Genomic DNA, 27,816 nt, shown 5'->3' with positions numbered 1-27,816 from the left:
TCACCCTTTGCTCTCCTCTGCTAGAAAGTGCGCTCCCCGAAGACCACTGCCATGGTACCCGTTTAAACTCACATTAACTGTATGTGCTCTCCATGGTGCTGCAGTAAAACACTAGACAAAGTACTGCTTGCAATGAGAAAAGTTTATTGATGCACAGTAATGCGAATAACGCGCAATGACAGTATTATATGGACAGCAATGGAACTAGACTACAACAGTCCACGTCACAAGTTAATTCTGTACAGGGCACTGTTCTTCATACAATGACATGTTTTATTATTGTTCTTAACAGTCCTCGAATGACCTAACGTTACAGTAGGAATATATCTTCTAGCGACAAAAATTTAATTGGCAAAATATTTATGTCTGAATGATAATAGTGTGCAAAAAAGTTCAACTTTATAAAGAAAAAAAATGATCGGAAAGAAATCTTTAAAATAAATAACAGTTAAGCCGTTTCGATGTCTGGGATCTTCTTAATAGAATCACAAATGCGCACAAAAAAAGTTTCTGGAAAGATAACGCTGTAAAAATGTGGGGTTGAAGTCCGCGCACACAAAAGACCTTACAAAAATAACAATATACCAAAACATTTGCTTCAAAAAGTGTATTTACACTGAATCAGTTCGATCGATTTGAATTTACTTCTTTTTGCCCGTCCTCCTGGCCGCTGTTTTGGGTTTGGGTTTGGGCTTCGCCGTTTTCACCTTCTTGGCTTTGCTCGCCTTGGCAGGTTTGGCCACCTTCGCCTTCTTCACAACTTTCTTGGCTTTGACAGGCGATTTTTTCTTCTCCACTGCCTTCTTCACTTTCTTCTCGGCGGCTTTCTTGGTTTTCTTGGGGGATTTCGCCACTTTCTTGGGCTTGGGGGCTTTCTTGGGCTTGGCTGCGGCTTTGGCTGGCTTCTTGGCTTTCACTGGTGCTGGTTTGGGTTTCTCTGGCTTCTTGGCGTCCTCGGCTTTGGCCAGTTTGAAGGAGCCCGAGGCACCTATGCCCTTGGTGTGACGCAGAAGCCCGCTGGCCACCAGGCGCTTCAGGGCGAGTTTGATCTGGGAGTCGGCGTTGTCTCCCACCTTGTAGTGGTTCTTCACGTACTTTTGGATGGACTGACGCGACGCGCCGCCGCGGCTCCGATCGGCTGCGATGGCCGCTTTGATCATCTCGGAGTATTTGGGATGCGACGTCGCTTTCTTGGAGCTTTTCGTCTTCTTGGGCCTGGATGCGGGAGCAGCTGCAGTCTCAGCCATGGTCGGTCCTGAAGGAATTCGAACAAAAACAGAACCCAACTGTCAAAAAACTCCCTCACGAAAAAAGTGCTGGAGTTGCTTGTTATATATATATAAATATTTTTATATCAGCTTAGTTAAATGGGTAATATAAAATTAAATTACCACTGCGTCTCACCTTTGTCTTTGTTCAGGTCCCACTTAAAATATGTATTTAAATAACCCACACAGAGCGCCGCTGTAAGTGTGTATATTATTCGTGCGCCTGTACACTATATGAAGCCTCCACGCGGACGTGATTGAGAACACCAACTGCCAGCAGCTGATCAAGCGGGCTTCCATGAAATCTGCGCGGGCTGGTTTGTGTTTCTTCCTCCTCGAACTGAGGCCGAATTTAGCCAGACTCGTTCGGTAGCGACCATCCCAACGCCACGGTCCGAGAGGGGAGGCTTTGGGCTTGGCGTGCGTGTGTCGTTTAATCCCGAATTCATTGCGCCATGAACTTTTTTTCCCCGAAAATCAGCCCAAACCTACGAGAGCGGTGATGTATTTAGCAGAATTCGCGCAAAATTAACCCAAAACAACGACATCGGGCTGGAAACCACCGAATGTTTATGAAAGCCATATCAACACACTCAAGGACAGGACGGGTTTGATTCATTTAAAACGTCGTTTTCGTTTTTAATGAGATGAAGTAGCTGACGAACTAACACAGTCCGGCCACCGAGTCCGCGTGACGTTTCTCCGATTATTTATTGTTAAACCTTCTATAAATCAAATGTGCGCCAAATAAAGTGGCTCTCATATCGCAGCTCTTATTCACACATTTCAAGAGGTGTTAGTGCAATGCATGAGCTATAGATCTAAACGAGTAAAACGTTATAGTATATAAACCAGTAGCTCCAATGCTGAGAGATCTGAGAGAAGAGCTCGGCTGTTAGGAAAGTTGCCAACGACCTAAAACCCAGCTTTACCGATCAGAACCCATCGGTTCCTTGGTCAGGTTCATTATATCGATCAGTGCATGCATTCCTGGTGGTTTGTGCGTTATGGATCCGATTGAGATATTAGGACTGATCAAACTGTGCTGATGCTTTTAACGCTCGCGCATTCTTTTGTTATCTCTCGCTTGGCAGTGACACGCGTATCCCGTCGGGTTACTTTCCCTCATTTTCACACTGTTCACTTATAAAGTCATCTATTTAGTGCATGCTGCTATCGCACAGGTTTATTTCTATCTCTCCTGCTTGTTCTGTTATCCACATTTTCAGGCTTGATGGTGTTTCAGTCGGAACGCCATCTTGAATCTCTTCACTTTAAGGGTTTTCTGTTCACATGTACTGTCTGCAAGCCCCTTTTACAGAACTTTTAATTAGCCTTCTGGATATATGTAATTAAACTCAAGTTGATAAAGCAGATTATTAGCCTTTTTTGTTTTTATTATTTTAGTTAGCGCTCAAGTTGGCGATTGAAAGCTTGACATTAACTCCTGCGCGCTGGAATAAGACTAAAGCGGGACACTATTCTATTTTGTTAATGTAATAACTTTATTTAATCATTTCCGCTAGACAGTTGTGGGCTCTTGAAGATTTGTGTTATGGCGTCTTTTGTTACAGATTTGAACAGAATGTCAGAATATAGTAGGTATGGCGCACAAAGCACATCTCACACTCTCTCTGTGATGACAGCTTCACACGTGTGTGTGTGTGTGTGTGTGTGTGCACGCATTTATGTGATCGACTAGTACATCTCTTTGTGACATAGGGTAAGGTGTCCACATGTGTCTATGCTCAAAACAACACCAGTCCATGGTAATAAGATGCATAGCTATATTGCAATTCCCATCAGGCATCATGCACTCTTAACAAAAAAGGTACAAAAGCTGTGACTGTGGCAATGCTCTTTTAAAATGTACTAACATGCACCATCTATGCAATATGTACACATTAGCTATTAGCATGTATTTTCAAGGTACTAAAATGCAAATTTAGTGGGAAATGGGGGAAAAAGACACACCTCCTCAGGGACTGCTTTTGTTTCTTGAGTTCTGTTCTGAAATATTTCTAAACACTGTAGAAATTAGTTTGTGGCCCACAATGCAATGCATTAATTTCACAAATATAGAGGTCAAGAAAGTTGCATATGTACGAAATATTTAGTTTTATGTATCTTTAACTAAAATTAACTGATATATTATTTATTATTTTTTTTCTGCTGAGATGTGAAAAACTAAATTACAGATTGTTTGTCCTGGTCGGTGTGAGTAGCATCTGTATTGCACATATCTTATGTTGTCATAATTACATAGGACTAAAAATAACAATGTTGCTCAAGGAAATAATTACATGCATATTTTTCATTAGTAGGTCTACTAATTAGTCATGTATTTATCCAGCAAACCTAGCACTAAATACTATAGTTCCCACCATTCCCACCACATAATGTCAGATTTATTGTATTTTGCTGTTTAATATGCATGAACTTTTTTTCTGTCTGCAGTACTTATATCACAGCTATGCATGATGTCAGACTGTAAGGTGAATGAATCCTTCTTACGTGAGCTGCCTGTTAAATACGGTATGTTATGAATACAGTAGCAAAACTTTAGTTATTAAAAGGTTTTCTATGAATACATATGATTTTGTGGTTTGTCATTTGCATTATATGCTATTCAAATTGCACCTGTTGTATAAAGCATATCATTACACATTTGTTGAAGGAATAGTTCACCCAAAAGGAAAATGTGCTAAAAAAAAAAGTAATCTCCTGAGAAATTTAGCATCACTTGTTCACCAATGCATGTACTGCAGTGAATGGGTGCCGTCAGAATGTGAGTCCAAACAGCTGATAAAAAACAACAACATATAATACACAAGTAATCCATTTCTGTCTATCAATTGATGTCTTGTGGAGCCTAAAGCTGTGTGTTTGTGAGATCTATCACTTAAACCATCACTTTAAATAAACTGATTTACATCTCACATGGTCTGAGGTTGAGTACATTTACAGAAAATTTTAATTTTTGGGTGCACTGTTCCTTTAAGGCTAATATTAGAAGAATTTTCTTTTGATCAACATAATATTTGTATATCTTTACAATGTCAAATGAGAGAAATGTGTGCATGCAGATGTGGAATAAAAATGTCTTTGTGTCTGTAAAGAGAATGCTGCACATATGTTTCACCAGTAGAGAGCAGCACTGCTCTGCTCTATTGTGTTTAAATGAGCATAGTCTTTTTAAAGGACATAAAAAAAAAACAATCAAAACCAGATTTTTTAATTAGTTTACTTTCAAACCAACGATTAATAAATATGCACATGAATGCATTATAAATGTGACACCTGGCTATTTTGCTGATGTACTGAGATTCCACACCTAATTGCACACCTCATAGTCATAACAGTTTAATGATATTGATTGATGCTTACTGGGAAAAACTGATTTTGTGGGGTTTTCTGCTCATTGATCAATGCCAGTGCTGTCTTCTATTATGCTTACCAGAGTAGAAAGGTCACAGAGTTCATAAGCACGATGCCAATGATGGATTAGTAAGAATGAATATCATGAGTTACAAATATCTATTTAAGGACCCACACTTTAGTTGATTGAGTCCTGATGGAGACGCTGTAGATGAAACACTCAGAAAATCTCTGCGTCATGCAGGTCGACAGCACAGCGGATGCATTCATAGAAATGATCGTGGCCTGAGTTTAATGGAAATTCTGGTTTATGTTGATCTTGAGAAGAGAATTAAAAATGGTGAACCCACAGGATTGAGTTTTATGTCCATGAAAACTGTAAAATCGACCTGTAAAATCTTAATTAGAGCATGTTAACATAAACATTAGTGTCTAAGAAGAAAATCTGCACAATCCGTTTAGCTCCAGGCTAAAATCTGTCATTGTTAGTGGTGTTTGTGAAGGCTTGCGTCACAGCATTGCTCGTAATTAGGGTTAGAGATGTGAACAAACCCCAACTCCAGCAATAAGCGTCCCCACTCTGTTTCTGAGCTACAGAAACACATATGGCAAAAAAGATTTTTTTTAGTATATAAACAAAATATATGTATGATGGGAATGAATGATATCTCAAATTAAAGTCAACAACAAGAGCATATTGTACTACAGTCCTGTGTGTGAGAAAATCTTCACAGCCTGTTTAGCCTCGGGTGAAAATCTGTTGAGATTCTTAGATTCGCTTTTATTTTTTACAGTATGCATACAGACATAGTCTTAATATGAAAGGAAAAATAATAATTTATTTCACCAGTCTAGCTGCTTTCTAGTCCAGGTTGAGTCAATCCAATGCAAAATGTGCTAAAATTATGACCCAGATATCTAAAAAGAAGAGCAGCATATTTGCACAAGGGGTCAGTCCATCTCTTTACCATCCCATATGCCATCCTAGTTATTAAAAAAATCACACTTTTATGATAAATATTGCTTCCATTAACATCAAATATACCACTTTATTTATTCATATCTTGAATAAATAAGTACTTCGAAGATTCATCTTCACAATTACAATGAAACAGTCTTCAGAGACAGTAACCAAGCCAAAGACTTCTTTAATGAATAAGTTCCACAATATACACGATCATTGGGATATTCCAAGCACAACCAGTGATTAAAACACCCTGAGAATGTGTTTTAGCTTCTGTAGTATCTGCTGCGTGTGATTAATGTCTGATTTAGGAATCCCCGAGTGCGCCTGCGTGCTGTGTGTGTGTGTATGTGTGTGTGTGCACTGCAGTGAGTGTGTGTTTGTGTGTTTAGTCTCTCTTTAAGACTCCTGCAGGGTAGATGGAGAGCTGCAGCTCTTTGGACACGCCCCCCTCGCCTCTGATTGGCTGCAGACCACCGCCTCCTTCCCCTCCTTCATTGGTATTCAGGTAGTACTGTCTTTGTGGAGGACAGAGGAGAGAGAGAGGGAGAGATTTACAGGGGTAAAGGCGACTTGAGCACAACGAGACAGGCGAGCGGAGATGGACAGAGGCGTTGAGGAAGGAAAGTGAGAGAAAACTGGACCGGCTGCAAGCTAGGGGTGATTTTGAGGTGGACAGAAGAGGGTGTGAAAGTGCCGCAAGGGTCTTTTGGGTCTGGTTGGTGAGTGAGACCCTGGATTTGAACCCGGCTGGACTCATCCGAACCCTGGACTGACGGCTCCGCTGTCTTCCCTCATCAGAGGACGTCCTGCACTCCACTGGCCTTTACTGTGTGCGCGTGCGAGGGGTCTCTCTCCCCGCTGGGGAGGCGTGCCGCGCAGACGGACCGCTGGCGAGTGTGTGTGTACGTGTCTCTGCGTGCCATTTCCCCCTATGTCCTTCTTTTTGTGGCTGTGTGCGCACCAGGGCCCAGTATATGGATAGAAGCTCTCTGTTCCAGCTCATACAAGAGCAGGTAAGCAGCAGCAGGTTGCCATGGTTACTGCATCCTCCTGTGCATCGACGTGCTTGTGTGAGTGTTTCTAGGCTGATACAGAGCAAGATGGACAGTCGGAATGAATGAGTACTGAAGTGTGTGTGTGTGTGTGTGTGTTTGAGAGGTCCTCATGTTCAGTCAGTGGCTGTTAGTGTAGTAGTAGTACACTAGACATCAGCACTGGTGCACAACACATGCTTGTTGTATATGCTAATGGATTGAAATATGTGGATTTATACACTTATAACATGCATGCATATTTTTTTAACCTAATCATAATTAAACACACTACTGTTCACAGATTCGGAGCTGGTAAGATTTTTTGTAAGGATGCATTTATTTTAATAAATATGCAGTTATGTGGTGTAATATTATTTCAATTTTAAATAATTAAAAAAAATAATTTATTCCTGTGATCAGATCTGGATTTTCAGCATCATTCCTCCAGTCTTCGGTGTCACGTGATCTTCAGAAATCATTCTAAGATTCTGATTTGCTGCTCAATAAATATTTCAGATTATTATCAATGTTGAACACAGTTGTGCTGCTTCATGTTTTGGTGAAAATGAAGTTTTTGAAATGGAAGTCTTTTGTAACATTATGAATATAATTACTGTCACCTTTGATCAGTTTATTGCATCCTTGCTAAATAAAAGTATTAATATCTTGATAAAAAAAAAAAATCTTATTCACCCCAAACACTGCTGTTTATATTTCAGTATCATCTATTTATCTATTTTAACAGCAGCTGGCAAATGTAAGGGAAAGTAGCGATGCTGCTTTTTGGGTGTTCATGACTTCAACTTAATTTCAGATCAGGTTCATTCAGTTCAGTTCACTTAAGTCAGGTTGACACTTTACCAGTATATATTGTTCAGTTCAGATCAGTTCCATTAAACATCATTATTGCTGTTAACAGTAAAGAATGTTACATTCAGCTCATTTCACTTCCACTTCCGTGCAGCTGCTTTATTAGTTTTGACTATATAAATGGTTAAATTCAGCTAATTTCAGTTCAGCTTCACTGGTAATTTTAATATAGCTAGATATTTCAGTTCAGCTTCACTTTTTGTGAGATGCTTCATTTGTAAAACCTCTAATCGAACCACTGGACGATAAAAACAGGAAAAACTCTGTAAAGAACCAAACCTTGTTAACCGAGTCTCAAAAAGAAGAGACACTCGAAAGAGCACTTCAAGAGATGTGTGTAAGAAACAGACACCAAGAAATACCAAAATATGTTGTTTAGTCATTAAATGACACGTTATGTTAATAGCACATTATTATAATTTTTTTCTTTTACAGCTGTTTTGTGTGCAAACACTGCAAAACGTGATTTATTTATACCCTCAGTCTGACCTGCCAGTTTGCAGAATGCATAACTCTCTACATACAGAAGTAGAAATAGAAGGAGGTCAGTGAGAACTCTTCTGTAAGAGTTTTGCTGTTTAAACAGCTACTTTACAAGGAGGTGTTAACATTGAGATGCTCTGGATGGTCTGCTACTTCTTGCTGAGTTTCCTTGGCAAAACCAAAAAACCAAAAACTGTTTCCAAGTCCTGGCAGCTCACATCACAAGAGTTCAAAAATTCATCAGGATTCAAACAACAGCTTGGATTGAATACATATGCATGAGAATATGCTAATTAGTTTCATTCTTGAAGCAAAAGCAGCTCTTCAGATATAAAATGTGCTTATGTTCAAATATAAAATCTTTTTCTTCCTATCCATCCATTCTCCAAACTATAATTATAATACTAATTAAGTAAAGTCACCTTTATTTATATAGCCCTTTTAACAATGCAGATAGTGTCAAAGCAGCTTTAAACATGAAAATAGTGTGTCAATAATGCAGTACACAGTAAGGCAGTTCATCATTGAATTCAGTGATGTCATCATCCTGCTCACTTCAGTTTACATAGGATCTGTGCAATCAAGTCGACGATATCACTGCAAAACAAGGGATCAGAATCAAAATATATATTTTTCTTCTGAGTAACATAATTCATTAGTTTGTAACAACATTAACAACTCAAAGTTAACTTGACCATGTCTAAAAAAACACCCTAAACAGAGCGACCACATAGTAACACCCTTGCAACCATATACTCTAAATCCTTGACACTTTATTTATCCATCACTGTTTTTTCTTTTCTTTATGATTACCCATAATATATGCATTTTCTCCTAAACTTCCAAGAACATGTGAATTGTAAATGCATGATGTATTTTTAAAGCCATGATTTAATAAGGATGCTGGAAGTCATATTAGGAAATATCCCTGTGTGTGTGTGTGTGTGTTTGATTTTGCTGTCTAATCTATGCTGATGCTGAGAGATTAGGTTGATTGATGGACAGGGAAGGCAATCATTCAGTCGGAGGGGCAGAATTGATCTTTGGGACACACACACACACACACACACATCTGAGAGTTATCAGTGGACTGTTTGTGTGTGTGTGTTAGTATTTTATGGGTGTGTTTCATATATTTTCACGTGCACTGTGCATCTCATTTTGCTTGTACAGTAAGTGTATGCCTGGCAGTTTGCTTGTGTGTGTGTGTGTGTGTGTGTGTATGTGTTAGTGTACGTATGGTGTGAATGTGCTACTGCTACTGTGTGTGTGTGTGTGTGTGTGTGTGTGTAAAGGCAAGATGCTTAACCTTTCAGTTTATTATGATTTTTTTTTTCTGCTGTAGGAAGCAGTGCTGAGCTCAGACTATATCTGGCTCTAATGCACACGCACACAGTTCACACATGGAAACACACACACACACACACACACACACACGCTCACTGTGTGATAAACAGAATTAATGGGAGTCAGTCCTAAATTGCAGAATTACCCAGTGTCTCTTCTCACAGACTGGAGTTTAGTTAGTGGAGCTTGTTAAGTACAGATTGCTGTTGCTTATGCTCAGTGTTAAAGCTTTGTTTAAATCAGGGTTATTATAGTTAAACTAAAGAAGCTTGAAATTTGCCATTGCTTGAAATAAAATAAATGTGAAATAAAATAAAACAAAATAAAACGTAAACTTTTTTTATTTCATCTAGATGCCAGCCTTACTCATTTTTGTTTAGTTTAATTTGAAGTACTAAAATAACTAAAACTGGAAAAATAAATAACAAAAACTATATCGACATAGATATATATTTAAAAAGCCCAATAAAAATGACGAATGACATCAAATAAGTTTAAACTGAAAATATAAAGATAAAAATAAGATGTAAAATATTAACACAAAATATACAAGTATATCTGTGATACTAAAAAAACACTGGTTCAAATTGCTAATTTTAAGTATTAAACTTAGACTTGCATTGAACTTTGGACTTGAACTGTATCCAGAAAATACAAATCATATAAATGTTTTTCATTTCTGATGATTACCTAAACAATTAAGGCATAATATATGCAAAAGCCACCATTTTTTAAAAATGTAATAGGACTTAAATGCAGTTTATCAGACTTATATTTGATGATTATTATTAATCGAAAACAATTACAGTTTAAACTAAATATGAACAAACATGAATCATCATTATAATTAACTCATAATAATATTTAGCTACAGAATATCATCAAATGATGTTTCTTTGTGATGGCTTTCGTTATTTCCGTGCACATTTGCATAGAAAATAGTTTCTGTACAAGACAGCTATTTGCTAACATGATATTGTACACTTTTGCACATTCATTTCCATGCTAAATAATTTATAAAACAGGTGAAAAACACAGATCAACATTTTAAGCACCAATCTGGCAACTTTTACACAGGCACCACTCACATTTTGATCAGAAAATGTAAAAATCTTGTTATATATATATACAGTGTGTGTGTGTTTGTGTGTGTAAGCAGTATTTGCTTTGACACCAGCTGTTCGGAGAGAAAGAGGGCAGTTGATAGTTGGATTGTCGCACCATATTTAGCATTATATTTGCATAAAATAGCAGCAGTTGGTCCTGCGAGACTCTCCGTCAGTGACCAGCTGCAGTGATATGATGTTTCTCCCAGTAATGCGTCTCCTCTAGAGTTTCAGTGCAGTAGATCTATTCATAAAGAATTTCTTATAAAGCAAGAATCCATTAAATTGATCAAAAAGTGTAAAGACAATTGTTACACAAGATTTCTATTTAAACTGAATGCTGTTCTTTTTAACTTACTGATCATCAGTGAATCCTTTAAAAAATCAAATATATCAAAGTTTCCTCAAAATTATCAAACTGTTTTCAACATTGATAATAAAATGAAATGTTTCTTACGCAGCAAATCAGCATTTTAGAATGATTTCAGAAGTATCATGTTGAGTTTTGATGCTGAAAACGCAGCTTTGCATCACAGAAATAAATTACATTTTTTTTTTATATTCGCATAGGAAACAGTCATTTTAAATTATGCAATATTTTACTGTATTGTTAATAAAAACAAGTCTTCGTGAGCAACAACCCTAAACTTTTAAAGTTGTGTGTGTGCATCTTTGGATGCCATTTAAATACCTTCATATTTATCAAAGTATTGTAATATTTCAGCTGAAGCCGTCATTGTACCATGGTAATGGGCCAGTGCTGCTTTGTAAGGTTTACAGTGTAAGCCTAAGATCATTAGTGATGAGAAAGCTGACATATTTTACTACTAACACCATATCATTGCTCAGATGTTTCTGGGCTCAGCCATATGGTGTGTATTTTCAGAAACCATGGCAACAGTGAGGCTCTTTTTAGCAGACTTTAGCAGCGGAGGACAGGCTTTGTTCAGGCTCATGTAATCAATGAAGAGCCCATCAGCTGCACACAGACTCCGTCAGCACAGGCTCCCTGATAACACTCTGCTGTTTACATGCTGGATCTGTGGCGTGTGTTTTGGTGATTTGTGGCGTGAGGTGACAGAAGTAGATCAGTCGCTGGCGGTGTTCACACACACACACACACACACACACAGTGTCAGTCTTTCTCGGGGTGACACGTTGGTAATTTGTTACCATGGTGACGCGGCAGCGGCTCTCCTCTGTGCTGAATCGCCTCACTAACTGATTCTTTCACTTCCATCCTTCTCTCCACATGTGTCTGCTGCTCTCATCCCTCCATCCTTCATCCTCCGCTCATTACACAGAGCCCTCGCATTCACCCGCTCGCCTTCCTCTTCCTCCTCCTCCTCCTTTCTTTTTCTACATCATTACAGGCTAGCACATCATTTATTAGTTTACATGCTTCTTTCTTTCTTTTTCTTTCTTGCTTTTTTCTTGCAGTCTATTCATTCACTGTTTCTAACATTCCTTTCCTTCCCTTCCGTTTCCTTTCCTGTCATTCATTCCTCCCATTTCCTGTAATTCCCTTAATTAATTAATTCATTCATTCATTCATTCATTTGTTCATTCATTCCATTTTTTCTTTCTTCCTACTTTTGGTCATTTTCTTCCTTCCCTTTCCTCTAATTCCCTTTCCTTGCTTCCTTTTTTCTTTTCTTTTTCTTCATTCCTCATATTTCTTCTAATGTTCCTTCCTTCTTTCCTTCCTTCATATATCATTCCATTTTTCATTCATTCATTCATTCCATTTTTCCTTTCTTCTTTCTTTCTGTCACTTCCTTCCTTCCTTCCTTCTGTCTTTCCTTTCTTTTTTTCATTCCTTCTGTTTCCTGTTATTTCCCTTCATTTTCTTTCTTGCTTTTTCCTTTCCTTTCCTTTCCTTCATTCCTCCCATTTCCTGTAAATTCCTTTCATTCATTCATGCATTCATTTATTCCATCTTTCCTTCCTTCATTCCTTCCTTCCTTCATTCATTCATTACATTTTTCCTTTCTTCCTTCTTTCTGTTATTTTCTTCCTTCCTTCCATCCTTCTAATATTCTATCCTTTCTTCCTTCTTTCCTTTCCTTTACTTTTCCTTCCTTATTTTAATTCCTTCTTTCTGTCTGTCCTTTCATCCTTTTCTTTTCCTGTCCTGTCCTTTGTTTTTCTCTAATTTCTTTCCCATTTTTATTTTCTTCCCTTCATTCTCACATCTTTCTACTCTGTTCTTCCTTCTCTGACCTTTAAGCTGTTCATTTTCCTTTTTCTTTCATTTTTTTTCATTATTTCTTCCTTCCTTTTCTTTCATTTCTGTTCCTTTTACTTTCTTTATTTCTTTTTTCTTCCTTCAGTCCACCCATCCTTCCACGCTTTCCTCTTTTCTTTTCCTCTAACTTTACTTCTTTTCTTTTCATCCTTCCATTTCTTTTAATTTCTTTCTTTCTTTCTTTCTTTCTTCCCTCCTTCCATCCTTCCTTCCTTTCTTCCTTCCTCTTCCTCTTTTCCTCATGTTCCCACAGTAAACACAGACAGGAGAAGTAGCCACGTGTGTTCTCCAGGGTTGTCTTTGCTGTTTGGTTCAGTTAGGAAAGTGCTTCAGGCTCATAATTACACACAAACACACACAGTAATGTGAAATACTTTGAGTGTGTGTGTGGCAGAGAGGATGACTACGTTTGAGTCACAATCGTGTTGCTGAAACTAGCTGCATATTTGTCTGACTCCGTGTTAAAGGGGCCAAGGAATTTTCTTGCTCAAACAGCTTGATGTACTATAAAGGCATCTTGCTGTTATTCAGTTGCAGAACATTCTGTAGACTCATCAATCACAGATTCATCCATGTACAGCGAAGAGATTTCACTGCTCACACACTGGGAGTCATTCCGGTTTACGTTGAATGATATTGTTAAATTTGAAATGCATGATATATACAAATATACAAGCAAATGCACAGCATGTGTAGCATGTTACATGTATTCTGTGTGTAATAAACACATTAGTCTTGAATGTGTCCTGTATGTGAATGCATATTAACTCGTTCTCTCGTTCTGTTGGTGTTCAGCTGGACCCAGAGCAGACTGGTTTTATAGCAGTGGAGAACTTCACCAGTCTAGCTGAGCACCATGAGTTACAGCTGGACCCCAGTAAACTGGAGATGCTGCTGGCGCTGGTACAGAGCAACGAACACGGACACGTCTGCTACCAGGAGCTCATAGAACTGGTGAGACGCATGCATTTTATTTATATGAACACGGAGAAACTCACTGTTTACCATGCTGAGAAAATTAGCACTTTTGAGGATGATTGCACCAACTAGTCAGTTAGATCTACTTCTAATGAATGCATTTAGTATGTGCAAACTAGTCATGGGTTACATGACTCACCTCAATATTTGCTTAAACTGCATCCCAGTATAACTGAGTCACATCTCTAATGACCAAATATATGTGAAATAATATGAATGTGACATCTGAGATTGGAGACATGTAATAGTCAAAATATACAATATATATATTCCGTTTTAACTATATGTTCTGTTTTGTTTCTTGAGCTACGCTTATGTTCAAAACTGAGAGATTTTTTCTTATGCTCGCCAAAGCTGCGTTTATTTGAGAAAAAATACAGTAAAAACTGTTATATTATTACAGTTTAAATGAACTGTTTTTTATCTGAATATATTTTAGAATGTAATTTATTTCTGTGATCAAAGCTGAATTTTCAACGTCATTCTAATATGTTGATTTGATGCTCAAGACATTTCGGATTATAATCAATTTAGGTTTTTTTAAATGAATGAATTAAAAATGGAAAAAAATCACATTTTTTTAGAAATAGAAATGACAGTAAATGTCATTGTCACTTGTTGTCAAATGTCATGAGTCCTTGTTGAATGCAGTGAATTTATTGGAGATTAAAAAAAAATCTTCCCAAAGCCTTCAAATGTTATTTTATTGTTTAATCTTATTTTGTGTGTTTGTGTTTATGTGTTTTAATGCAACTGTATGGATCTCTCGATGCACAAATACTGAGTGTGACATTTGATTGTCATGTTATTTCTATGAGACCCAGAGCAGATGAATGCTGTGTGTGTATGTGCGTGTGCGTGTGTGTGTGTGTGTGTGTGCGCGTGCGTGTGTGTGTGTGTCTGCGTGTGTGTTCATGAATGAAGCTCTTCCCACAGTCAGTAATAGACTGCAGGTCTTAGCTCTGTAATTTCGGAACCTCCATGTGATTCCTTTACAAATCCAGCCATGTTCCTCTCAGGACCTTCTTCACTCTCTCACACTTGATACGAGGGGGCGTAAGTGTTTTCACTCTGGCACAGACAGTTGAATCAATTTTGCCGCAGGCTCTTTTAATACACACACACACACACACATGACTGCGTTGCTCTGTGTTGACTGTTCTGGTTCTCTAGCTTGACTCATTTAGAGATGTGATACAAACCCTCACGTAATCACAGCCTGATACACGCGTGTGCACAGATGCTTTACCTTTTCTGTGGCTTGGATTCAAGACGTTCCATGATTTAAAACCATGTTCTACAGGAAGAGAGACTGAGGCAGAGGCAGAGAGAAAGCTATGAATTTAAAAGGATTTGGGTGAAGTGTAAATCTGGGGCATGTGGGAGATGGAGGAAACAGGGAAAAGAAAGAAGAGAGTGTGAGAAATCCTGCATACATTGGTGTAATCTGTAAGAAAGTCACAGTATTAAACTGTTCCGTGTCTCTGTATGTGTGTGTGTGTGTGTGACTATTATGATGGTGATACTTTTGTCAGGATGTTTTGATGAATAAAAGGTTAAAAAGAACAGCATTTATTTCAAAATGAAAACCTTTTGTAACAATAGAAATCTTTACTTCTGTAGAACAATAGAAATCTTTACTTGATCACTTTGTATCAACTTAGCACATCTTTGCTGAATAACAGTATTAATTTCTATTACAAAAAGAAAGAAAGAAATTTACTGACCCCAAAACTTTGAACAGAAGGGTATATTTTATATATATATATTTTTATTTTAAATAAATGCTGGTCTTTTTAAGTTTTTATGCGTCAAAAAATCCTGACTAAAGTGTCACAGGTTCCAAAAAAAAATTAAGCAGCACATCTGCTTCCATCATTGATTATGAATTGGCGTGTTAGAATGATTTCTGAAGGATCGTGTGACACTGCAGATGGGCGTAATAATGCAGAAAATTCAGATTTACATCACAGGAACAAATTATATGTTAAATTATATTAACATAGAAAACCATTTTTTTTTTAATTGCAATAATATTTCACAATATTACTGTTTTTTCTGTATTTTTGATCAAATAAATGCAGCCTTGATGAGCAGAAGAAACTTTTTTTTTTAAACCAATCCCAAACTTTTGAGCGGCAGTATATGTTGAATTACCCTACTCTCTCTCTCTCTCTTTCTTTCTCTCTCTCTCTCTCTCTCTCTCTTTCTCTCTCTCTCTCTCTCTCTCTGTCTATCTCTCTCTCTCTCTCTCTCTCTCTCTCTCTCAGCTGAACAGTAAACGTTCCAGTAGTTTTCGCCGAGCCATTGCAAATGGGCGTCGCACCCTGCAGCGTGAGATCCTATTGGATGAGACGGGGTTGGGCGTGTACAAGCGCTTCGTGCGCTACGTGGCCTATGAGATCCTGCCATGCGAGACGGACCGCCGATGGTACTTCCATCAGAGCAGACTCTGCCCTCCTCCTGTGTTCATGGCCATCATTACCATTGTACAGGTACAGCTCACTGAGCTCGTCTGTCTCTTTCTTCTTTAGGTTGCATTATGGGTTTTTGGTTATGTTAGAAGATACACATATTTCCTCTAAATGAACATTATAATCAAAGTTTTGCTAAAACAAAAAAAAAATCTACTACACGCCCTCCAGCATCAGATTAATAGTTTATAATCAATTATTTTTTGTATAATTGTTTAAACATCTACCTTCAGGTCACTGTTCATGTGTCTTTTTGCTATGATATCTGTACAGATTTTTCACAGAAGTAAACACTTATAACTTTTATATTGTTTGTAATATTTCAGGTTGTGCTCCTTCTGGATTCAAGCAATTTAGGCTTATTTAATTATCCATACATCATTTATGAAAAATAATGTTTAGATGTACAGTATCAAATAGGACCATCAGGCTTTTGAGGATTGTTTATCTGTTCATCTTTTTCTCATCATTGTATTGCATTGTATTTTATGTTTTAAATGAAAACAACAGAGCTTTGGTCATAAAACTAAGCACTGAAGTATATTTTTAGGACGTTATTACAAGAAATAAAAAAATGCATTTAATGTAAGTAGTCTGTTATATTATTAGAACAATTTCATTGATTTACATTACAAGCTATAAGAATATTGTCTTTAATATTGCATATTTTTGCTCAGTTTGTTCATCTTAAATTGAGTTTGCACCCTGTATTCTCACTATATCAGATATGTGAGCCTTTAAAGCCTGATGTATTAAATATGACCATGGACCACAAAACCAGTCATAAGGGTCAATTTTTCAATATTGAGATTTATACATATTCTCAAAGCTAAATATATAAGCTTTTAATTGATGCATGGCTTGATAGAATAGAACAATATTACAACCGAGAAACAACTGTCTGAAAATCTGGAATCTTAGGGTGCAAAAAAAAAGAATTCGCCTTTAAAGTTGTCCGAATGAAGTTTTTAGCAATGCATATTATTACTCAAAAATTAAGTTTTGATATATTTACAAATGTAAATGTATGTGCACACGGTTACTATTGCATTCACTCGATTTATAAATCATGTGCACGTTTTAGTACATTGAAGGAACAAATTAATAAATCGTGCGCACAATTAATTAATTTTTTCTTGCATGTCATGTGCGGGGCTCCGTACTTTTGTGCTCCAGGGTCACAAATATGACACTCAACAAAAGCCACACATGCAAACTTCTATAGATTTTTTTCCTTGAGTTTTGTATAAAGGTTCACTGAACTGTTTCGTTTCCAAACATGAGATTTTTCAGACTTTAATTTGACATATGAGGCCCTACAGTTTAAACACTGCTGAGTGTGTCTGTGTTTGTTCCAGATCATAGTGTTTATGTGTTACGGCGTGATGCTCAATAAATGGGTGTTGCAAACCTACCAGCCAGATTTCATGAAGAGTCCGCTGGTGTATCATCCCGGACACCGCGCACAAATCTGGAGGTTCTTCAGCTACATGTTCATGCATGTTGGGTAAGAACTTTGCGCAGTGTTTGACAGGGCCAGATGAACTCTTGTTTAGATCTCCATTTATAAATAAAAGAGCATCAGCTGTAGTGCACTTGGTTAATTATGCAACTAGCAACTGTTCTTCGAATAAACAGTGTACGCCTTACAAGCTTTAAAGTCAGATGCGAACATATTTCTTCATGCATCTTCCTGGTTTTATTGTGCACGATTTGTTTATTTTAAAGAAAACTGTTTGTCTTTGTCATCTTTTATCAAAATGCAATAAAATACTCCACCTCTGAAATGACTTTGCTTATCAAAACCATTTTTCAGCCCAATCATCTGTCATGTAGAGATGCTTTTCAATCTGCAATCAGTTCCTAATGGAGAAAATTAAGTGCTGCCCACATTTTTCTGAGAAATACATCACATTACAAACTACAATGGCCTGGGATTGAACAACCATTTCACATTGATGTCGACTTTAAATGCACATGAAATCTCACTTTTGTTGTAACAGATGGATAATAGATTGCTTAACAGGTTTAATCTGTCTGGGATCCATAAGGCCTTTATGTGTTTTGTAAGCGTTCGAGCAAGAGACAAAAGTTTGACTTCGACTTCTAAGGCTGATGAGAATTTCTTAGTATTCCTTTGTCTAAATTTAGCTGTACAGACCTGTAACTGCAGCTGATGTTTACATTCTGGATGTGTGTGTGTGTGTGTGTGTGCAGATTAGAGCAGTTGGGTTTCAACGCTCTTCTCCAGCTGATGATTGGTGTTCCTCTGGAGATGGTTCATGGGATCCTGAGGATCAGTCTGCTGTATATGGCTGGAGTCGTCGCTGGTGAGTGAGTTAGTGTGTGTGTGTCCGCATACGTCTTGCTGTCCTTGCACCCTGACAATTCACCAGAAGAATGTGCTAATATTTATGATGGACATGTCACCAGTGGGCAATGACCTAATCAATAATCTCTGAATTATTCACCCACACACACCATCTCTCTCTTGTGACATACACACCAAAGCCGCAAATATACCACACCTCTGGAGACTGTGTGTAGTGTAATAGAATACATTTACATTTTAATGCTAGCTATGTTTTTCTTATTATAAAACAGAGATATGTATTGTCCTCTATCAGGGCTATTCCATTCCTAGAAGGGCCACGTCCTTAAGAGCGTCAGGCCAACCCTAATTAAACACAGCCGAAACAGCTAATCAAGGTCTGCAGGGCAAGTGTATTTAATTATATATATATATATATATATATATATATATATATATATATATATATATATATAATATACCCATTTAATCATCCTTGTTGATCAGCATGTAAATTCTTCAATTAATTTTTTTTCATAGTATTATGTGAATTGTTTTTTATGTTTATAGTAAAATTCTTATTTAATTATTTTGTTTAATTACAAATTTTTGATGATTCTGGATAAATTCAGAATTAACATTTGTATTATTTTTATTTATTTATTTATTGTTAAATTGTGATTCTGAAAAAAACTAAACAAAATAACATGTAATTTATTAGAGGTTAGGACAAAATGTTCATTGATCATTAATAACTTAAACAAAAGTATTACATTTTATAAAATTACACTTCTTAATTTAAATAAAATAAAAATAATACATTTAAAATTTCAAATGTAATTTGAAACAAAAATTTTAAAAAAATTAAAAAAATCATTTTGTATGGAGCCAATGTCTCATTCATAAAGACTTGTTTTGTTTTGTGTCTGTTTGGGTGAAATAGAATAGACATAGATGATATGCAGTGCTTTTAAATTTAAACAACGTTCTGCTGAATTCAAAGCCTAATCAAACACATTCGTCTGTAATTTATTAAATAATCCTGAAGACCTTGATTAGCTGGCTCAGGTCTCTTTAATTAAAGTTCCTGCAAAACCCTGCAGGACGTGGCCCTTCAGTCCAGGAACAGAAGCAAATGATGGAACTACTGCAAATGACATGGACAGCAACATGCTGAAATTAAATGAGCATTATGTTTTATCATATATACTCAAAATATACCGGATACTGCAACTAGTCAGCATTTTGACATCTATAAAGAAAAGTGTCCATGCTGCAGACACAGAACATGAGATGGAAATTAAAAGGAGGAGAAAATAGAAAAAAAGACTATATGTGAGAAAGAGATGAAAAGACAAGGAAAATGTGAGAAATGGAGTGAGAGAAACTTGGAGTATTGAGAAAATGTAACATAAAAAGAGCAGAATGATGAAGACGGTGGTGGAGGAAGAGTGCTGAGCGCAGCACTTTAAAGACTATCTGTCACACACACACAGAGGATATGCCAATATTCAATTATCTCACCTCCTTCTGCTGTATTTTGCATGCATGTTCACTTTCCTGTGAGATTTTAGAGAACGGAATTAGCTTAACTCAGTGTGTTTTGTGCTGCTGTGAGTTTGAATGTTCTGTATTAAATTAAAGTCCACTTGGGAGTGGCTACCTAAAGAGCGCTTTATTATATTAATTAAATGGGTCGACAATAGTGACAGCTGTAATGCAGAAATACAGGTCAGGAGGGGTTTATATATATATACATCATTTTAATTAGTTAATTAATCTTTATTATTATATAAAGCATAACACAATAAAAACTAAATCATGCCTCCTGAGCTGGATGTAAATTCGGTCATTTTTAATTAAATGTATTAAATTAAATACATTTGATGACATATAAATTTGCATTAATTTAAAACACCTTTTGCTATCATAACATTCTTCATGATTTATTAATAAACCACCTACAGGGGAAAAATAATAATTTGATTATATTAAACATGAATACATTCAATAAAGTTAATTAAAACTGTATATAGTTAATATTACATTTATTAAATACACAGTTAAATAAAAAAAAACATAAAATGAATAAAGTCAGTAATATTTAATTTATTAAATTGATTAAATTAAAGAATCAATTCAGTAAATTATATAAAATTACATTCATTTATTAAATTACAAATAAGTTAATAAATCAAATCAAATTACAGTAAATAATTTAAAATAAGAAGTAGAAGAAAAATAATTTAATTACATCTATTTTAATAAAAATGTTTTTTATTTTGTGTGTGCATACATACATACATACATACATACATACACACACATATATATATATATATATATATATATATATATATATAAATATAAATATATAACGTCCTTATAAAAACATAAATTTAGGTTTTATTAAATCATTTTTAAGGCATGTAAGACACTCTCTATTAAACTTCAAATAATCCGAAAAAACATGCAGCAGTGGTGTAACGGTCCCTATGCGGGGTCCCTTATGTCATTACGAGGCAATTATATTATGATTAAATTTGCCTATCAATTTTCTCTATTGGGCAATTTTACTCAATCGAGGCTGTCTGAAATCAGCAAATGTACAGTGTGTACACAAGTGTTTTAATGTTGCACACAAAATGAGAATCGCAGGAAACACTGTATCACATGCTAGAATTTTCAAATGTATCAGTTCATATGATTCCAAATGGAGTCACTACTTGGGGGCGGGGCTTTGTCATATGATTCCTTTTCAGGATTTCCAGGACAGAACCTATCAAATAATGCGACTCTTTGTCATTGGTGTGGACTAACCATGTGTCTCCTCAGGTTCTCTGACGGTGTCCATCACAGATATGCGCGCTCCGGTGGTGGGGGGGTCCGGCGGGGTCTATGCACTCTGCTCAGCACATCTCGCCAACGTTGTCATGGTAACCGAAACTAACTGCTGCCATGGCGACTTGTGTCAGAATGAATGAAAAGGGGAAATCAGGCAGAGGAGAGTAGAGAAACGAGGAAGGATAAATCTCTTTATATTGCGGCTTCCCTAAAGATCAAAGAGTCTCTAATCGACCACACACACACACACACACACACAGACATAAACAGAGTCTGCTGTGTGCTGAGGGATGCGTCTCAACTCTTCCTCTTCCCTGTTCAAGTGCCTTTTAGTGTGTGTGTGTGGATTTGAGCTCTATGATGTCATCAGTGACACGCTGTCAGTCATCACAGGAAATCATTTTCATTTGTTCCTCAAGCAAAAATCCAAGTCCCACCCACTGATCTATAATATAGAATATATTATATATCTATATATATATTAATATTATATATATAGATCAGTGGTCCCACCACTAAAAACAGCCCAAATAACTGTGCTTTTTTATACATAAGAATTCATATAAGCACAAAGTAAAAATTTTTATGACTGGATATTCAGCAAAATAGGTTGCAAATGGCAGTTTTAGTAATTTTATTATGTGCCTTTTCATTGTTTTTATTAAAATTTCTATTCATCTTTAATTTATTTTTGTCTACATTTTAGAAACTTCAGCCTAAACTAACTTTTAGATCTAAGTGTACATTTCATTAAACTGTTTATTTTTTTATTTTATATCGGTTACCTTTTTAGTTTTAGTTAAAAATAACCACACTGATGGCATTTCACATTAGCTTTACATTTGAGCCTTTTAATCAGAAGTCCAGCATAAATCTCCAAAGATTTATTTACATTTTCCAGAATCTCCAGATTTGTTTAAGTTTTACTTTTTATGAATCATTTCAAAGCAAAACACATGCATGGATGAATACAGTAAGATCAATAAGATTTATTTGTAAAATAGATGGAGTGAATTTTCATTATGTTGACTTTGTAAGTCTTCGCTATGCCTTTTAACATGCATATGTTTGTGTTTCAGAACTGGGCTGGTATGAAGTGTCCATACAAATTGCTACGGATGATTCTTGCGCTTGTTTGCAGTAAGTAAATGGAGTTATTGCAGTTCTCATACTTTAGTAAATAGGCTTTGGCTGAATTCACAATAGCATACTAGTGCGTTACTGTGTACTATTGTGTTTTACCATTTGTTATATTCACAATGCAAGACAACAATATAGTAGACTGAATATATATACTAGATACTGCATACTTGAAAAATATAATATTATATGTGCAATATGCAATGATTTCAAATAATTGTATGCTGCATTATTACTCGACCTCATCAATGTTTAATTCAACGTGTTTGTCTCCAATTATCTGAAAAATAAACATTTTTAAACATTTTAATAAAAAACAATTGTCGATATATTAAAAATGGAACACATTGCATCTTTTGCAATGCAGTTTTTATCTGGAATTCCATGCATACAAAAAAAGAGACATATTCCAGAAGTAGTGTAAGTAGTAGAGTCGTATGCTATTCCAAACATCTGCCGGTCTCTTTCTCCGTCTTTGGCAGTGAGTTCAGAGGTGGGCCGTGCCGTATGGCTGCGTTTCTCGCCGCCCCTCCCCTCCTCCGGACCGCAGCCCAGTTTCATGGCTCATCTGTCGGGCGCAGTGGTGGGCATCAGCATGGGGCTTCTGATCCTGCGGAGCTATGAGGAGTCTCTGCATAAACAGTGCTCCTGGTGGGTCCTCATCTTCTCCTTCATCACCTTCCTCCTCTTCGCCATCTTCTGGAACATTTTCGCTTACGAGCTGCTCGGGGTACAGATCCCGCCCCCTCCCTGATGACACGCCCCCTCTAGTGGCCCCCAAAAGCCACGCCCCCCTGTCCGACACAGGTCCGACCTCAATCTACTCCGCTCGACCAGCAGTGGAGACACGGACGTAAAAACCGGAAGGTGTGAAACGAAAACACATACTCACATTCCCTACAGAAGCAGCGAACACAAACCGTGTGGTATTTTTAATGAACACTCGGAGGGAGCTCAAGGGTCCGGTGAGCTTATCTGAACAGACCATCAGTACGTCATACACTCGAAACATGCACACACACACACACACACACATCAAATTTGTTGTGTATTTCAGCCCGAGGCTCATTCATGATGCCTTTCTGTATAGTTTAGATTTGACTCAGCCTGTTATGCATTACAGATGCCATCCGTAGTAGATGAAATCTCACAGACTAAACACAAAGCCTTACACTTGAAGACACAGCGAGGTAGTCCTCAGTGAGGTAGGGGGTTGATGCTGAGGTCATCTGATGCTGTTTGTTTTTGGATAATTACGGATCGGGTTCGTTAAAATTATGTTTCTGAAGCTGTTTCATGCTTTACTTTGTTCCTAAACAGACAGAAACGGAAACATTCACTCTGTTCCAAATCATAGTGGGCTTTCTATGTGGGCAGAATGTAATAAGTGTTACCTTTTTCCAAATATGAGCACAGAATTTTCAAAAAAGCAATTCCAGAATGTATTGCAACAAACTCCAAAAATTCTAAAAATGTTTATAAATATGTTTTTTGAAAGACGTCTCTTATCCTCATCAAGGCTGCATTTGTTTGATAAACAATACAGTATAAATATGAAATATTATTACGGTTTATAAAAAAAAATTATATTTGAATGTATTTTAACATTTATTTTATTCCTGTGATGCTCCGCTGTATTTTCAGCATCATTCCTGCAGTCTTCAGAGTCACATGATCTTCGGAAATCAGAATAATATACTCATTCACTGCTCAAGAAACATTTCTGATTATTATCAATTTTGTATAATAATTTTTTATTTTTTTTTTATTTTATTTTATTGATTTTTTTATGAATAAAAAGTAAAAAAAACTGCATTTATTCAACCTTTAAATTTTTTTTACTGTCATTTTTCATCAACCGAATGCATCCTTGCTGAATAAAATAAATTTTTGACCCCTTTAGAACTACTTCAAAATAGACAACCTAATCTTTTTATGCATATTAGATTATTGTTTTGTAAGTCAAATATGTTTTTGTAGAGCATTTCTAATCAAGTTCTGTTATGATGCAGCTGTAGAAGGGAGCTCACTTGGTTTGGGACAGACTGAATATCTGAAATGTTCCAGTGAACACACAAACACAGGCCAGTGAGAGACTCAGGAGTTTTACAAGCAACTCACTAAGAATTACTTCAGTATTGCAGTTGTTATGATAACTGCCATAACGTGATTAAAGATGCTTTTGATATAGAAACCAGTGTCACCACCACATATACCGAATGTGTTGCAACTCCAGTCCCAGTAAAGCCTACATTTTCAACAAATGATCATGACTGGATTTATATGAATAATACAACTCAAGATCCTCGAGACAAGATTGCAAAAAAAGAGCATTTCATGACCCTTAACTCTAAGACACGCAAATATTACAAAATTCAGTAGTGCCAAGTTATCAATTGCTAAGCTGCTAAAAGATAATTAACGGGAATTAATTGAATTGCTAAAGGAAAGATGTGTATAAGATTGCTGTTCTGAGTTGATTTCTTTTCATTTTGGAAAAGCTTGACCGTGTGTCAGTTTAATGTTGTGGATTTTTATGCCATAGTCCTACATTTATATTTATTGAGAGTGGCTAACAGTGTTGGATTGTGGCGTCTGTAAAGATTGTCTGAATTGTCTGAAACTGAATCATGATGATGATGATGATGCAAAACCCGAAATGAAATGCATTTACACTCACAGAAACGGAAAGTGCTGGAAGCAAAGCACAGAATATTAACAACACAAATGTTTAAATAATAAATTCAGCTGTGCCCAAAGGTCACACTTATGTAACAAAACACTAATGCTTTCCAGGGAACATCTAAGTAATTTGAATATTTTAAGGTCAGCATGAAATGGCACTCACAACCCATAAAAAAAAAGGATATTTGAGGACAATTGGCAAAAAACAAAGGCTTAGTGAATACATTTCAGTAGTAATAAAGTAAATCATGTCATTTTTGGTTTGATGTTGACTTGAAATGTTCTGATCTAGCATCCAAAAAAAACTTTATAGACTTGATAGAGTTCCTGTAATATTAAGCTGGCTGGCACTTTTAGACAGGTGAAAAATGAAACGCTGATGAATATTTATCAGACACACGTATAAACTGAGAAAGAGAAGAGAGAAATGTTATAAAAAGCTAAAAACCATATCGGGATATGTGACCGTAGAAAATGAGATGAGAAAGACGGGACAAATAGCTGATAAAATGGAGAGAGAGCAGTGAATGATTGACATATTATTTTTTTGAACACTCATCATATGGATGCTGAAAGTGTGTGTTTGTGTGTGTGTGTGTAGTTGCTGGTTTACAGACTGTTATAAGCACACATACTGTAGTCTGTATGTGAGTGTGGGAAACACTGAACCTCGGTCTTAAAATGTTGGGTTGTGTTCGGAGTGGAATACTAGCGTATTTACTGCATACTTTGCCGTTTGTACTGTATACTGCCTAATATTTGTTTTTTATATATAATGTGAAACAGTATGCATTTTGCAATCATAACAAGATGATCATGTGACATCGCTGATTAAATCAGCAAATGGCATATATTTATCATGTTTGAAAAACAAATATGAGAAAGTAATGTAGTAAAATTAACTCTTGTTGCATTCAAAAAAAGACAAACTAAATATTAAAAGTTGATTATGTTGTTAATTTATTTTAAGAACTGTTATTTTAGTATTATATATGTACTATAGTTTATATTAATATTTTGAAGTAGCTTTTATTTTTAGATAGTAATTTATAGCTTTTGCCATTTTTCCTCTGCTTTTTGATATTTCTTTTTTTCAGTTTTAGCTTTAGTCATTTTTTAGTTTTACTTTTCTAATTTTATTCTAATTTTTTAAATATTAATGTTTTTATTTTAGTTTTGCCATTGTCATTTTAATGCTTCAATGTATGTTATTTGTTAGCTGCTGAGGCAAAAATGTTATTTTAAAAGTTTTTAATTTTTAAGTTTTTTTTATTTAAATATTTTAATATATTTATTCAGCTCTATTTCAGTCGTTTTAGCAGTTGCTCAAGCAATTTTAAGTTTTTCATATATTATGTAAATTTTTACATCAACTTTATTTCAATTTACAAAAACAATTTTTCATAGTTTTTAGTTAAAAATAGCAACTCTGTTTCAGAATGCAAGGTCGAGTGCATTGCATCTTGAGATATGTTTTTTAAATACTTTACCCTGTATGCTGCACATTTTGGCAAATGTTACCAATAAATCATCCACGTATGATATTTATACTACTGCATTTACATAATATACCAGTGTGCATACTGCAAAAGTAGTATGGTTAGTATGCCACTCCAAACACACCCGGGGTGAAGAACTGTACTCAGTCAATCCACTTAAAACTGGGAACAAACTCATTTACCAAGGACCTCCCCCTTGATCCCACCCACATTACGTCCCAGCCAATAGCTGCTCTCGAATCTCATGCTTAACATCAGTAGCTGGCCAATCAGCACAGATTGCGGTGTCGTGCGTTTATTTTCTCCATGATGTTGTAGGGTGTAGTTCGCAAGAGTGTTGCTTTGAGTTCATCGCTGTGCTCCAGTGAGATCCTCTGTGTCACGCCACAATTGTAGTCCTACTGAGAATCGTAGTTCATTTACTGATTTAAAAATGGTGCCAAAAGACGAGATGACGACTCGTTGCAGTAAAATATTCTGTTTACAAAAAAGCAAAAGAAGCTAAAGCTGAAAATATAATGCTAATAGTTTTTTCTTGATCAGATGATGATAAAAAAGAGATGTAAATATTAATAGTTTCTATCAAATTCTTTATCATTTCATGATGTGTTGTAGCCTACTTCTGAAATATTGGGACTCGAGGCAATTATGTTAATGTAGTTTTAGTTTGTATGGTTTTGTGTTTGCTTTCATTTCTCAGCTGTATGAAATAAAGACCATACTGTGAGGAGATGTGTGAGTGTGAGTGTGTGTCAGTGCTCACAGTAACACTTTCCACCGATGGGGAACAAAGTATGAAACTCCTCCTGAACAAAACTTCCTTCTGTTTCTACAAATTATCAGGAGGTGTTTTTTTGTTTGGTCACCTTAGGCTAATATTATGTACATGGATTATTTTCATTATTTCTTGCTTTATGTGGGGTTTGCCATTTTTCTTTTTTTTTTTTTTTTTACAAATTGGCCATGCAGTAGCAGCAGTCTAAACACTTCATTTAATAATTAAATCAGATTTATAAGAATTTTGTGTACATCACCATTGAAAACAGTTGTGCTACTTAACATTTTTGTGGAAAATTTTTCCCCCAAATTCTTTGAAGAATAGAAGGTTCAAAGAACAGCATTTATTTGAAATATAAGTTTTTGGTAACATTATAAATGTCTTTACTGTCACTTTTTCAATTTAA

The 27,816-nt window shown here is 36.1% G+C and overlaps 2 protein-coding genes across 3 annotated transcripts; one reads left to right on the top strand and one right to left on the bottom strand.

Moving 5' to 3' along the window:
- Positions 1-124: 124 nt before the first annotated feature.
- Positions 125-1,567, bottom strand: LOC128013363 (histone H1.0-like). Its single transcript, XM_052596297.1, has 2 exons — positions 1,405-1,567; positions 125-1,255 (listed from the first exon to the last, which is right to left on the bottom strand). Exon 2 carries the CDS (start codon positions 1,245-1,247, stop codon positions 642-644), a length of 606 nt encoding a protein of 201 aa, XP_052452257.1. The 5' UTR covers positions 1,248-1,255; positions 1,405-1,567; the 3' UTR covers positions 125-641.
- Positions 1,566-26,179, top strand: LOC128013362 (rhomboid-related protein 1-like). 2 transcript variants are annotated; one of them, XM_052596295.1, is made up of 8 exons: positions 1,566-3,803; positions 13,497-13,655; positions 15,950-16,174; positions 17,512-17,660; positions 18,371-18,483; positions 21,300-21,400; positions 22,388-22,448; positions 22,931-26,179. In XM_052596295.1, exons 1-8 carry the CDS (start codon positions 3,768-3,770, stop codon positions 23,200-23,202), a joined length of 1,116 nt encoding a protein of 371 aa, XP_052452255.1. In that variant the 5' UTR covers positions 1,566-3,767; the 3' UTR covers positions 23,203-26,179. The 2 variants fall into 2 exon arrangements, with proteins under 2 accessions (XP_052452255.1, XP_052452254.1); XM_052596294.1 differs by lacking the exon at positions 1,566-3,803 and adding an exon at positions 5,349-6,626.
- Positions 26,180-27,816: the final 1,637 nt, after the last annotated feature.

The sequence above is a fragment of the Carassius gibelio genome, chromosome B24 (assembly GCF_023724105.1).
Source record: "Carassius gibelio isolate Cgi1373 ecotype wild population from Czech Republic chromosome B24, carGib1.2-hapl.c, whole genome shotgun sequence".
Taxonomy (NCBI): domain Eukaryota; kingdom Metazoa; phylum Chordata; class Actinopteri; order Cypriniformes; family Cyprinidae; genus Carassius; species Carassius gibelio.
The sequence above is the reverse complement of the archived record's forward strand: the minus strand, read 5'-3'. Positions and strand labels throughout refer to the sequence as shown.

What these genes read in the sequence shown, in the direction of transcription:
- LOC128013363 (XM_052596297.1), bottom strand. Translation starts at nt 1,247, where the DNA reads ATGGCTGAGACTGCAGCTGCTCCCGCATCCAGGCCCAAGAAGACGAAA.
- LOC128013362 (XM_052596294.1), top strand. Translation starts at nt 6,588, where the DNA reads ATGGATAGAAGCTCTCTGTTCCAGCTCATACAAGAGCAG. An exon ending in TCCAGCTCATACAAGAGCAG is followed by an intron (nt 6,627 to 13,496) that starts GTAAGCAGCAGC and finishes GTTGGTGTTCAG; the next exon opens with CTGGACCCAGAGCAGACTGG. An exon ending in ACCAGGAGCTCATAGAACTG is followed by an intron (nt 13,656 to 15,949) that starts GTGAGACGCATG and finishes TCTCTCTCTCAG; the next exon opens with CTGAACAGTAAACGTTCCAG.